Consider the following 14,681-nt stretch of genomic DNA (forward strand, 5'->3'; position numbering starts at 1 on the left):
AATGAGCAACTCGGACTCCACTAAAAACTGGGAGCATGGACGAAGTGCACCGATATGGTAAGCGTCCTCTGCTTTACTAGAAACACCTGTCGAGTTGCTCATAAAAAGTCAAGTCCGGGGTAGACAAACGAGGAAAGGAATACTATGACCCATTGAATAAATCAGTTTTCATGGCGCAGATGGATACACCGTAACGATCCACGAATTCATGATGACGACAATTAAACTTCTGTAGTGATGACTTCAATCTTGTAGCAACATAACCCAGTCCCAGAAGCCTATTTCTTAGAGTTCTAGCGCGATACAAAAAGTCTGCGTAGTTTCGGCAAGCACTGGCATAACGTATGTGTTGTGATATGAACACTCCATACGCAGGAGTCGAAGGGATGTTGCCACAGATGAAAGGAAAGTTGACAATTCTGAATGAAAAGTCATCACGTTTGTCGTAAAGTTTGGTCAATAGTTTTCTTTACCATCGATTTCTAAGTGTAGGTCAAGATATGAGGCTGACTTTACAGTGTCTGTAGTATCCTTTATCTCAAGAAAATATGTTTGTCTAGGGGTCCTAAGTTACGAATTGTTTCAGTTACATAAGATCTCGTTGTGCCCCTCGCCAATAAAGACTAGAGAAGAATAGAGATCAATCTAGTGAGAGTTGTCATCTTGTAATTGTTGATTTGGTGTAATTTTCATCGGATACTGTACACGTAATATCACGAATCTCCCACTTAACAATGACACAAGCATTTTTGTTAAAAGAAAAGTTCTTTGTTTTAAAATCTTTGACATATTTGTTTTTCCTGCTATATATACAAGTTTAGTGACCTCTAGATCACTGCACTGTAAACTATGCAATGACTTCATCGTTGACTCAGACCGGAAGATGAAATCTGATAATCAATGATGTATTCTGCTTTATGGATAAATACATGAAATTAGCATTCCAATAGTCTGTTAAGGCGGATAAAGGTAACATTTGAACCCCAAAGATGTATAAAGACAAAACAACACTATATTTGACAAATTTCTCATGAACAAAGTCCGAATATTTGTTATCTCTTGATTATACCGAGACATAAACTGTATGTTATCACTATGACCCATATGTAATGTTTGCTGACTATACTTTTGTTTTTAAATTGCATGCTTGATCCAATACTTCATTTGTGCAAACGGTTAATTGGACAGTGGTTGTTGGAAAAGTCTGTGGTTTTGTGCATTGGTAATACAATAAAATCACATCTATGAGAAGTTACGTCACTGATATGTAGTAAACCAAGAAGGGGTGATTAGTTTCGCGGAGGTAATCATAAATCTTTCATTCATTAATGTTCGGCGGGACTTTCAGCAATCGAAAATATCTTCCAGAATTTTTACAGCATTGTAAACATTTTGGAATACCAATGGTTTCTTGCTTACACTGCTTCCAAAAAGATAACTTACGATACGGCTATCCAATCTTTCTGACCACTGTACTTTTAATGCAAAACCGCTGTATCCCCAATTAGCTGTTATGAGTATTACCTAGAAGACCAATGTGAGACTTCCGTTGGAGTAAAACTTGACGGAAATTATATTAAAAAAATAAAGGCTAATTTTGTACGTGTTTTCAAAATATATATTTCTAGAGAAATACAAAGCAGGCAATAATTATCGATGAGGACACTGATAGAAATGCGGTATTTCTCAATAATGCAATAACATTATTTAAAAATAATTTATTATTCAATCAATCAATGTAAGTAGTTCAAAAGGATTCGGTCAATTCCTACGAACCAGGACGTTGGAACTGAGACATATCGGTGTAGATATCGTACGACTCATTGCACACCATCACGACAATGGCAATTTGAAGAAATATATATCTATATTTTTTATTTTTTAAAGGTTAAAAAAATGCTGATACAACTTTAATTTTATTTTATAATTTTACAAACTCATGCATATTTCTTAGTGTGAGTAGTATGGAAAACATCGGTTATCTTAATTGTTTGTATTTGTATGGTCTACTTTGATAAATTTTAATGTACACTTTGTATATAAACGGAATAATATTAACACATTACCCACTCATAAACGCGTTTGTTAGACGTTCTGGACTATTATACACAGAAAGGAATCGTTTTAGTTTCTTGGCACATACAAAGAAATACTTAAGGTATGTAATGTGCTTTTTACTTATTAGATTTTAATGCAATTTTTGATAATGATATTATTGCAAAAACAAAGAATGCTTTTGAAAGACATATGTTAATTTATGAATAAAATTAACGGCAAAACATCAGCTGAATAAGTAAAAAGTTTGCGTAGTATTGTTTATAGGCTCCTTTTTAGTAATTTTTTGTCGTTTTATCATGGTATATTCACATATCTCTAGTATCGCAAACTATAATTCTTCTCCCTTTTTTAGAATTGACTATGCTATTGGAGGGAGATCGACCTTTCATATCAATTTTACCCGAAGTTGAGACGCTACCAAATGGCAAAAAAGTTATAATCCAATATATGACGGAGATGCAGTTTTCCCAGACATACAAGATGATACAGGAAGCAGCCGAGCGAGGGGATGGATTTGGTGTCGACGAATTCCTAAATGAGAGAGCATTTCAAACTGAACTTGATGGCAGTGACTGTTTTGCAATAACATGTAAAGAGACAGGAGAATTACTTGCAAGCTTGATGTTGGCTGTCAGTAAATTTTATCGTGGCGCCTCATTAGTTGTCGACCCTTTCGTGATCGTAAATCCGGTTGCTAGGGGGCAGGGTTTAGGTCGTTTTACAATGGAAAAGGCGTTAGATTTTTCTAAGAAACTTGGATATGAAGCCATGTATGTCGATACATTTACAAACAACGTCGCTCTTATTCAGATTCTGAAGAAAATTGGCGGATTTCAACAAGTAGGACTATTACCAGTCGGAGGGAAACTAAAAAATGGAGAAGTTGTCGGATCTGTGATATTTTATCGAGATTTGTCTGATGAGGGTTTTCAACCGTGATGCTCTAGTTACAACGGGGTTAAAGAGTCAGTTTGACTTCAAAGTCAGAATTGCACATACGATTGTGCACCAATCCCACAAGTTAAATTCAAATACGAGAGACTTAAAAAATGGGTTTAACGAGCAACATTTGCACCCACAACAGAGGTCATCGTGTGATTGACAGCGTCTTAGTCTTTTTGTATCGTTCTGACATAACATGAATATTACAATAAGTCTATCCGGAAATAGTGATATATCAGGGCTTACACAACAAGCGAAAAGCAACGTATAAAACATAGACGGCAAACGAAGATTTCTAGACATTTAGAATTATTTACTTTTTAGTAATAAAATTCAACAGAATATCTGCCTGAATATATTTTGCTATGAAGTATGGGTATGGCAGTCACGAAGCTTATAGAAAGTCGACGATACCTAAACGGAGACTATTCGGATTTCAATTAAGTTGAATGACCTGATATTTCATGTTTTTGCGTATCTATAAAACTCTGAGAATTAAAGAAAAAGAAACGTAATTTTGTTTCATTCACTTCCCCTTGATTTGGCAAGGATAGCGGTTCATAAAAACCTGATTTGTAACGACAATAAGGGCACCTCATATATTGATACCATAAAAGGTTCAATAAGGCTATCAAACACTCTGAAAAATGACCTATTAAATTGGTTATTATTATTATATGGCATGATGGCAAATTCGTTTTAAACAAATCTCATAATTCATATTGATTAAATAATGTTAAATATTCGAAAGAATGTTCTGAACATTATAAATAGACGCTCAAATTTTTGGGCAATTAACCAAAATTAATTAGTATCTGTGTATGGAAAGAAGGTCAATGTACTTTTACTTACATGTATTTGTATGAAATAAAAAAGGTGAAATATGAATATACCACAAACCAATAATATCTTTAAACAAACATAGTCTTTGCAGATTTTCAACAGTTTAGAAATCATCAATTTGAACAATCGGTACCAAGTTAACTGAACTCACATAAATGTAAGGATCTAAATTGAGATTACTTACAGTATATAAATCAGTACAAAGCCAAATTCATTATTTATATGCATTTAATTTTCTTAGTTACGCTTTCCAAAATTTTAAGCATTTCATTCTTAAATTCGTATTTTGATGCATTAACCTTACCCACCTACTTTATATGAATGAGCATAAATAATAAAGCATAACTTAGGTTTAGTGGCTCGCAGTAATTTTTATATTTTCCGGGTAAAAAATACTCTTTAGCAAAGTGATATATTCACAACAAAACAACATGTCATACATAACTAAAAAAAATCAAAAAACAAATCAGAAGTTACTGTGAGATGCTTTGATTACGGAATGACTACTGCCTATAGTCCAATTCACCTCAGATTGTTTGCGGTTTTTTGCGTTTATTTTTGTAATTACTCGACGGTTCCTTTCAAAAACTTGCCATTTTATTCATGTCGTTCTGTACTACGATTCCCTTACAATTATTTTTCGTTCTTACCTCCAAGATTGAAAAAATTCAAAATTTATTTTTCCTACGAGAATTTTGCATTGAATGTATTGTTTATCCGCCATCTTGTTTCTATGGATATTTTGAAATGTTCCCTATTATCTCACAATTGAAGAGGTGAAATAACATGATTTCCCGCCATATTTCTGGATCCCTGCTTATTTATTACTTTATGTGGTAAGACTCTCATTAAGTACCAGTTGTAGCATTTTCATTCGGAACTTCTGGTTTTGTCTTTTACTAAAGGTAAAGAGCAGAAATATGGCGGGAAACCATGGTATTTCAGCTCTTCAATTGTGAGATAATAGGGAACATTTCAAAATATCCATAGAAACAAGATGGCGGATAAACAATACATTCAATGCAAAATTCTCGTAGGAAAAATAAATTTTGAATTTTTTCAATCTTGGAGGTAAGAACGAAAAATAATTGTAAGGGAATCGTAGTACAGAACGACATGAATAAAATGGCAAGTTTTTGAAAGGAACCGTCGAGTAATTACAAAAATAAACGCAAAAAACCGCAAACAATCTGAGGTGAATTGGACTATAAGTAATGACAGACCCTTATGACCGCCAAACAATTCTCGTGATATCTAAAGCTAATTAGTATACTTTGGAAAACAAAACTTGTTGTACTTTAGGTCCTACGTATTTTGCGTATAATATCTCATGTAATTAACCCCAAAAACTGAGATGAATTTCCTATACTCAAACAAAATGAAGTATATAAACCCTGGGTGTGGAGGCGCCAGTCCAAAGCATCTGCGTACAGAGGAACCATGCATAAACAACTGTATGTAGAGGCCATGTACTTAAATACCTGCACATAGAGCACAGGCCTAAAACCCTGGCACCCTGCCGAAACACCTGCCATCTATTGAAATCAAAACATTAAAAAGCTAGAACAAATCCTCTATGGACACAAAAGCAAAGAGACAGGACTTCTTTCGACAGTCATTAAACACAACCGTAAGATGCAGTTAAATAAGGCTAGAGACCGCAATCTATTCAATCGGAATATAAACTAAGGAAAAAAATGTCAGAAGACATAAAAGTAATTAAAGTAAAATTGATACTTCTACACAACATTTGGCCCAATTGTAGGCTTCTTTCTATGTCATATAAATAACAATAAAATCTCGGCTTCATGGTTTTGGGTGAAAGTTAGAATGTATGAAAAGTTATAATCAAAAGTACACATATATTTTGTGATATTTCTTTTGAAAAGCAAGTATTATTTTGTATCGGTTGCATCCTTTGTAAAAGTGGAATTAGAAATCGTCTTTGAAAATTGACTTTTGCATACAAAAATCTGACATTTTTCATTCTAGTGGATTTGCTGTCATTCCTATTCATTTTCGTTATATCTGATACAAACATTGAAGATATGTGCATATCTTTAAAAGGGAGACAATCGACAGCAAAAACAATTGTTTTTTTCAGAAAAGGTCCGCCAGGGTAGCTGATACGAACATCCGCAATAAAAAGAACACTTACTCCCCGCTTTTACTATTACGATTAGAAATTCAGCGACGAACTGGCAACGAATTACAATTTCGTTAAACGTTTTGGTACCATTGAGGGAACGCACAAGTTCGTTCAAAAGTTGTATGAAATTTATTTGTATTGCTGTCGTATGATTTTGTTGTTAGAGAACGTTGTACACAATTCGTTTCTAACGATGAAATATTTTCGCAAGCATAAGAAAAAGCGACAAATGCCAACAAATCGATAAAAAATACTTTTATGGATTCCTTTGTTTGTCAGGATAGATTTACTGTTATCTGCATCATCAGAAATGTATTGAATATGTTAAGACATTGTGTTACTTCAATACTATCATACATGTTAATGTTGGAGAATCTAAATATAAAGGATTGCGAAAAAGCAAATAGTAACAAAATGTATAATGTTCTATCGCTGTGTAGATCTAGGTAAGTCTAATTGACTTATTTTGACTTTAGTGATTTCATGTAATAATCAGTCCTTATATTGTATTATCAAACACTAATTTATGCAACTGCCTTTTATGAAAGGTTGGTAATCGTATGTATGTGAGTTAAACCAAAGTACCAACGAAACGTTAAACAACTACCGCAATTAAGTTTTCATGTCAATACTTAGAGAAAAGTTAATAATTTAACATTTCTCTAACTGCACAAGTTTTCAATTTTAGAAAAAAATAAGTTGATCAAGTACAAAGCGTATTCGAAACACAGAAGTCAGATACAATTATTCAATAATGTCCAATCTCAGGCTTAAACTAATTCATTTGTAAGATAGGGCAATGTGGCCAGTGTAAAGTTAAGTAAAAATCATTTAATGAATTTCGCATAGAACACTATGCACGACTTTGATCTTTGATGAATTACCGACATATAACACAAGAAAAATACAGGATATTCTTCGCCAGTCACTACTATAACACAAAGAACTCTAAAATATTTGTAAACGTAGGTGAAATTACGCAAATATAAGACGCTCAGATATAACATCTGATCAAGTGACAGTGCCAATCCTAATAATTAATTAAGAAAATGAACTCCAATTATATGTTGCCATTGCTACTACTAAAAATGAAATGATGTGGTACAGGCAGTGCCTATAAGCAAACCCATCATTTCTTTTTTTAACCACATTTATAATTTTCGAATATTTAATTTTAGGAGTTTGAACGGAAGGCTGCAGAGATAGTCGAATAAGAAAAAAGATAAATCACATTTGATATTTACATTTCAATATTTTAAATGCAAATTGGCATCTTGATACATGTACTGTTTGTCTTCCGATTTGACTTTTGGCCGATAGTATTAGCAACGACGTTAATTGGGATATTCTATTCCCATCAATAAATATTGAAACATTTTAGGGTTTTTTCATACACTTTTTTTTAAATTTTAAAGATTTTAAAATTATCATGACATTGGTCTGTTTATGAACAATTGTGGAGACTATAAGTGCTGTTTGCGATTCTCCCTATATATTTCATTTCCGTACGTTGACTATTTTTTATATTGCTGCGAGCCCGTGACTGTTGCAGTAGAGCTTTCCTCTATGATGCAAAATTATACATGGTATTGTGTTTTTATGACATTGATAATTACTCAAAGATTATTAAAGATGAAATAGAGTTTAATTTAAGGAATTTCACCTATTGAATTAGTGTATATAGAAAAGATGTAGAAAATGTCGTTGTTGTGAACCGAATAAACATGGTTAAGCTGATGATGACAGTAAAATAATAGAAAAATAGACAATAATTGTATTCCAATAGATACAGATAAAAAAGAACGAATCTCTAAAGAAATTTAGATAAAGATGAATTATTGCTTCATGAAATGACAAAAAAAAATAGGAAAAAGAAATGAATAATTTGAAAATATCAAAATTCCACAGTAAAATAAAATCATTTGTTAAAAAAGTAGAAAAGAATTTTTATTGTTTCAATGACCACAGGTTGGTGCAAGACATACACATCTGACACTGAAAAGTCATGCTTCTAGGTCTCTATTGTATAGTTGATCTTGTGTTGAATCACATTTACCAATAATTAATTTTAGATGTTACATGCTTTCTGATTGGATGAATAATTTTGTCCGTCTTCTAATAACCAAAATTTGGTAATGTGACATCAACCTTTTAGAATGATTTACTAGTTGAAGTTTGATACTAAATTAAATTTTATCAATTATAAGGAATGACTGTTATATATTTTTTCGGTCTATTTAAAGTAATCTCAATCACGTGGAGCACACTTGAAAATAACCTAGAAGTTATTAGATGTGCACTACTTGATTTAGACTTTTTCTGCATAGTCCGATAATACAACAGTCAGAAGTTGTCCTGTACTTTTTCTGTAGTAGAACACAGGCATAATATCACTGTTAATACCTCCTGTCGACAACTTTCATTTGCACTTTTATTTGTGAATACAGTTTCTATGAGGCCTACTGAAGGACTTTCATTAAAAAAAATTATTTGAGATCTTCTATATACATATTGAAATATTTTTTGACTGGTTAAAGTGTACACATTCTGGCGCGAAATTGTTCTCTACTTTTTCAGTAAGTACATAACCAAATTTTAAATTTTAATATTTCCAGTGAATTACTTTTATTTGCATTTATATTTCCTAATACAGTTTCTATGGGCCTACAGAAGGACTTGCAATAAAAAAAATATTTGGATTTAAGAAATGTATGAATCACCCTTTACAAGCCTCTGTCTGTTTTTTGAGGCAGAGTAATGAACTCATGTTAATGAAACTCATATGAATAGATAAAACAAGAACATAATCATACATCTCGTTATGTTACATTGGTGAAAATTGAAGGAAATGAGACCGATTATTATTAGCAATGGTCTTACATAGAGCAGTTAACATAAGTACAAGATTTCCCGCAAACAGGTAGAAATACCAAATACTCAAATAACCCATTGCTATTACCGCAACAGTACATGAATTAGACAAAAGATGCACATTACAGTATTCCACTCAGTCTTAAGTTGAGTTTGTACAGCTTCTCTCTGTTCGAACAGTTTAATTCAATTGAAAATTACGTTACTTTCGTTTGACATTCCTCGTCTGTGATTTATCTTGGGAATTCACTGAACACTTAGATATTTCAATGTTGTCTTTTCAATCTAATGTTTCATTAGCTTGCCGAAACTACGCAGATTTTTTGTATCGCGCTAGAACTCTAACAAATAGGCTTCTGGAACAGGGTTATGTTGCTACAAGATTGAAGTCATCACTACAGAAGTTTTATGGTCGTCATCATGAACTCGTGGATCGTTATGGTGTATCCATCTGCACAATGATAACTGATTTATTCAACGGGTCATAGTTTTTCTTTCCTCGTTTGTCTACCCGGACTTGACTTTTTATGAGCAACTCGGTGGGTGTTTCTAAAAAAGCAGAGGACGCTCACCCTATCGGTGCACCTAGTCCATGCTCCCAGTTTTTAGTGGAGTCCGAGTAGCTCATTTGCTTTTGTTACTTTGTATGTATGATTTTAGTTACTTTGTGTTCTTTGTTGTGTATGTCTGTTTTCCATGTCTGGTCTTTGTCCCTGGATTACATTCTTTTGATTACCGCTATAACTTTGGTTCCCTTGATTACTCCTTAATATTTGTGTCAAAAATCTTCTCCTCTGACAATACTTGACTAATTGGAACCAAACTTGGTATGAATTTTTCTTGGGGTATTCTGCATAGAACTGACGTAGAGATTTTTGATCTCTTGAAAAAACATGGCCGCCGTTACTAAAAATAGAACAAAGGTGTCATACAGTAGTTTATGGCACATATCTCCAAAACCATTAGGTTTAGCCAAACTCTTTCAATTGCTCAAATGATCCTTATAATAAGGCCTTCAAAAGTCTCCGGGGATCAAAGTTGTCAGACGACTCCTTGTAAGAGTTTTTGCCCTTGAAAGATGAAAATAGAGGTTTTACTTTAAAGTTTTCAGCCAATATTTTGAAAACTATAACTGATAGAAAGAAACTTTTAATGGCTGAAATGATCCTTATGACAAGTCCTACCAAAGTCTTCTGAGTGAAAATTGTTGGACAACTTGTTAAATTTATTTCACTTGTAGGACAAACTTTAACCAAGTGAGCGATTCAGGCTCCTGCGAGCCTCTTGTTTACAATATTAAAATAAAAGGTGAAATTTCTGTCACGGTCTACCATGGAAACGCAAGTCACCTGATAGCAATTCTGTTTCCTATTTGGCCAAATACTGATAACATAGTGGCGTCCGAAAAAACTGTATCGAACTTGCGTGCCATGTGTTATTTCCTGAATGAAATGCAGAAAATTTGAAGTAGAAAGAACAAAAGTTTACCGCGTCGGCTATCTTTTTTTTTAAATATAGTACTTGTTTTCTCTTGTTTCCCACACTGGCTGTAATTTGAATTCATTTCTCTGAATTATAAGGAAGTTAATGTGTTCTACTGAGTAGTTAGTTGTCGTATTCTGAAACTAATTTGCTTCCATCCTTAAATTTTTCCTGTTAAACTTAGTTTATCGTTTTAAAACAACCCAAGCAAGATTATCCTAAGGTATTGCAAAACCGAAACTTTACCGGTAACAAGGGATTTGATTGGATATTTGGACAGCAATTTAGCCCTGTTTTCGGGGTCTTGAAACATACTGGAAAGTTTTTCCAGAATTGTATGTAGCTGTAATAGTCAATTAAAACGATAATTAAGGGTTATTATTATAGTAATAATTATTTACTCGCTCATTTCGATGGAGAAGTCCGAGAAAAAAATTATTGTTATTTAGTAAAACATTCGGATTTACTCACTATACCAAAATCAATTTTGTGTTGATGGATGCTTTGTAGATGAGATTAATGCCGTATAGTAATGTTTCAGAGTGAAAATAAAAATTCGGAAGTAAGTTGTAGCAAGTTCAAATAAGAAGTCTTGACCGTTATAAGAAGAATTTGAATATAAAATATATTTGGTAACGATACAAGCACAAAAGTATGTCTCATATATTCAAGTCTATATACATGATAAAACAAAAGGTTTATTTCATTAATACTTGTACTTATCATCCATCGCAGAGTATCCTATTGTACTAGAAAGCTCGTGCAATATCATATCTGCTGGGGACAGTGAAAATTTCGCCGACTTTTTTAGGTTAAATTTTGAAATATTCTTCTACATCTTTTATTTTATACTTGGTAAGAGTCAATGTCTGTAGATTTGCTTCTCCCACTTGTATTTCATACTTGGTAAGAGTTTGCTTCCTCCACCTTAAAGCTTTACTGTGGCTTTAGTTTACAGCTTTCTACCATTTTTATTATTAGTAGTTTTTTATGTATGTGCAAATGTTAAAAATGAATTTTTAAGACACATTAATTTTTAAGTTTTTATTACTTACTTTCAACATTAAAACAGTAACAGAATGATATTGTCAAATAATACAATTTTTTTTACATGTATAACACATTAGTTTATTGGTACACGTTAAAAACTTTTGAAAAATTAAAAACAAAACAAATGAATAGTAAAACAAATTAGAATTAAGATAAACCATTAGAATATGGGAAAAATAAAACTTTAAGTACTATAAAGTTAAGACATATTTTTCTATCAGCATCTTATTTTAATTTATATTATTAACCTCTGCTAAGAACTGGTATTAATAGTTAAAATCTGCAATATTTTAGTGGCACACCAAACATGTACATGTATGTTCCTCCATTTTAGAAAGTGACAATTAAAGAGAAATATTTTTGAAGGTAAATTAACAAGAAAAAATACATGTAATACTCGTATAAGCATTGCAAGCTTTACTATAAAAATAAAATAACTTTCAAACATATTACATTTTACCCAAAGGAAGACAAAATGACCAGCATTCACATGAACTGGGTACTTAATGTGCAATACCGACTTTCCCAAAAGGAAGACAGAATGACTAGCATTCACATGAATTGGATACTTAAGGTACTATACCGACTTTCCACAAAGGAAGACAGAATGAGCAGCATTCACATGAATTGGAGACCTAAGGTGCAATACCGATTTTCCCCAAAGGAAAACAGAATGACTAGCATTCACATACATTGAACTGGGTACTTAAGGTGCAATACCGATTTTCCCCAAAGGAAGACAGAATGACCAGCATTCACATGAACTGGGTACTTTAGGTATTATACCGACTTTCCCCAAAGGAAGACAGAATGACCAGCATTCACATGAACTGGGTACTTAAGGTGCAATACCGACTTTCCCCAAAGGAAGACAGAATGACTAGCATTCACATGAACTGGGTACTTAAGGTGCAATACCGATTTTCCCCAAAGGAAGACAGAATGACCAGCATTCACATGAACTGGGTACTTGAGGTGCAATACCGATTTTCCCCAAAGGAAAACAGAATGACCAGCATTCACATGAACTGGGTACTTAAGGTGCAATACCGACTTTCCCCAAAGGAAGACAGAATGACCAGCATTCACATGAACTGGGTACTTGAGGTGCAATATCGACTTTCCTCAAAGGAAGACAGAATGACCAGCATTCACATGAATTGGATACTTAAGGTGCAATACCGACTTTCCCCAAAGGAAGACAGAATGACTAGCATTCACATGAACTGGGTACTTAAGGTGCAATATCGACTTTCCTCAAAGGAAGACAGAATGACCAGCATTCACATGAATTGGATACTTAAGGTGCAATACCGACTTTCCCCAAAGGAAGACAGAATGACCAGCATTCACATGAACTGGGTATTAACTAGGAATGTTTGAAATCAAAGTCATCTAACCCAAATTAGGCATTTTACATGTAAGTTATCTTGCAAATGTAAATTTTAAGTCAAACATTTGAAACCCCCACCCTTAAAAATGCTGATTTGTAATAAATTTGATTGTTCTTTAATTTATGATAATTCATTGGAACTACACATCTTCTTTACTGAAATGAGGATAATTCAGATTTAAAATATAATAAATGAGAGTTAATTCAAAAGGTTCAAATGAAAACAATAACATAGATAATTACGTACAATAAAAAAACTTATAAGTGAAACAGATAAAACACTAAATCCACGTATGAATTGTCAAGAAAGTCCACACTTTCTAGATCGGGATGTCTTTGCATTCCATTATGACCTGAAAAATAATTATAATCATTCATTATAAAGCAATAAAGCCATTATTTAATTACATTATATTGATGTCTGTAATTACTCTTTACTAAAGAATTTCTAATTTTGTTGGAATATTGAATAAAATAGTAAAATCAAGTTATTTCCATTTGCAAAACAAAGATAGCAGTGCCAATATACATTTGTATGAACCCCCTTTTCAAATTTCTGGATCTGCATTTATTTTGCTATGCACCAACAATTTAAATAAGAAAACGTACCTTTTCGAGGTCATCTTGCTTGTTTCAGTCTTTATTTGAACAGGTTATTTCTAAAGTGATAATTAAAATATAATTTGAATAATTATGAAGTTAAATGTCTAATGACAAAGTCAAACCACACAACTATAAGAAATTAAATCAGGAATATACATGTACACACTATTCATGGATCAACTTGTAATGCGCAAGAATAGCCTTTCCTTGAAAACTATTCTCTTATAACTTGAAATAAATATCATACAGGCTAAATTTCAAAAGCACTTCATAAAAAATATGCCTGGTGTTGAAAATATTGGAAAAATAGCCTTATTCACACATTCATTAAGCAACAATTCATTACAAAAAAAACAACAAGCAGAGCAAACTTGTATTTGATTACTTCACGGTGAAAGTTTCATTTGCCCTTCATTACTCAATAAGACACTGAAAATTAATACATGTATATATGCATTGAACTGAGAAGATACAAAAAAAGGTACCGAAAAAATGTACTGGAATAAAGTCCTCGCTAGTGGACCTCCAAGACTAAAACCAACTTATTTAAGTTACAAGTGTAGAAGGGAATACCAAACACAACACTTTAATAATACATTTCACGACCTCTGGGAAAGGGAGTAAACAGAAAGCATAACATGAAAGCACCAAGTGATTAGAAATTTAAAATAAAATACTTGGTTAATATGAAAGCAAAAGGAAAGTACAATTAATAGTAAATCTGAATGTAATTGAAGAAAGTACTGAAAACATGAAAGTAAATCTATTGATACAAATCAATGGTATAAAGCACAGAAAAGAAATATTCAATTCTGGAATTGTACGAAATCCCAGTAACATTATGACAAGACTTATGTACCTATTTACATATCATCTGAAGCAAGAAAATCAGTATCAAAATAATTGAAAAGTTGATGATCTCCATAAGCTATGGGACTATCATCTCATCATCAAAAAAAAAAAAATCTAAATGATAAAGATCACTATCAGTATTCTTGACTTCATCAAGACCAAGGGAATTGTCCAGGGGTGTAGCCGGAAAAGAAATGTCATTTAAATTGCAGCAACTAACACACTTACAACCAGGACCACATTTGTTCTTACTCTTCAGACATTTGCATTTATTTGTTTTGCAACCTGTTTTACAGGAACATCATTTGATGTACCAGTCAACAGTTGCTTCCACTTTCTTAAAATTATAATCTATGTCCCGAATAAAACTGAGATTCCCATCACAAATTTGCCACCCATAGTCAGAAATAGAGGGTGAATTTAGAAAATTGGCATATG

General features: G+C 32.8%; 1 protein-coding gene across 1 annotated transcript; it reads left to right on the forward strand.

The window, feature by feature from the left end:
• Positions 1–2,010: 2,010 nt before the first annotated feature.
• On the forward strand, positions 2,011–3,515 carry LOC148598778 (uncharacterized). The gene is made up of 2 exons (XM_088561895.1): positions 2,011–2,158; positions 2,411–3,515. The coding sequence occupies exon 2, from the start codon at positions 2,419–2,421 to the stop codon at positions 2,995–2,997; it is 579 nt and encodes a 192-aa protein (XP_088418021.1). The 5' UTR covers positions 2,011–2,158; positions 2,411–2,418; the 3' UTR covers positions 2,998–3,515.
• Positions 3,516–14,681: the final 11,166 nt, after the last annotated feature.

This window comes from Perna viridis, chromosome 14 (assembly GCF_037379345.1).
Source record: "Perna viridis isolate PV_CMFRI_1.1 ecotype Kerala chromosome 14, ASM3737934v1, whole genome shotgun sequence".
NCBI classification, from domain to species: Eukaryota; Metazoa; Mollusca; class Bivalvia; order Mytilida; family Mytilidae; genus Perna; species Perna viridis.

Excerpts from the sequence above, each read along its gene's own strand:
- LOC148598778 (XM_088561895.1), top strand. The coding sequence starts at position 2,419 with ATGCTATTGGAGGGAGATCGACCTTTCATATCAATTTTACCCGAAGTT.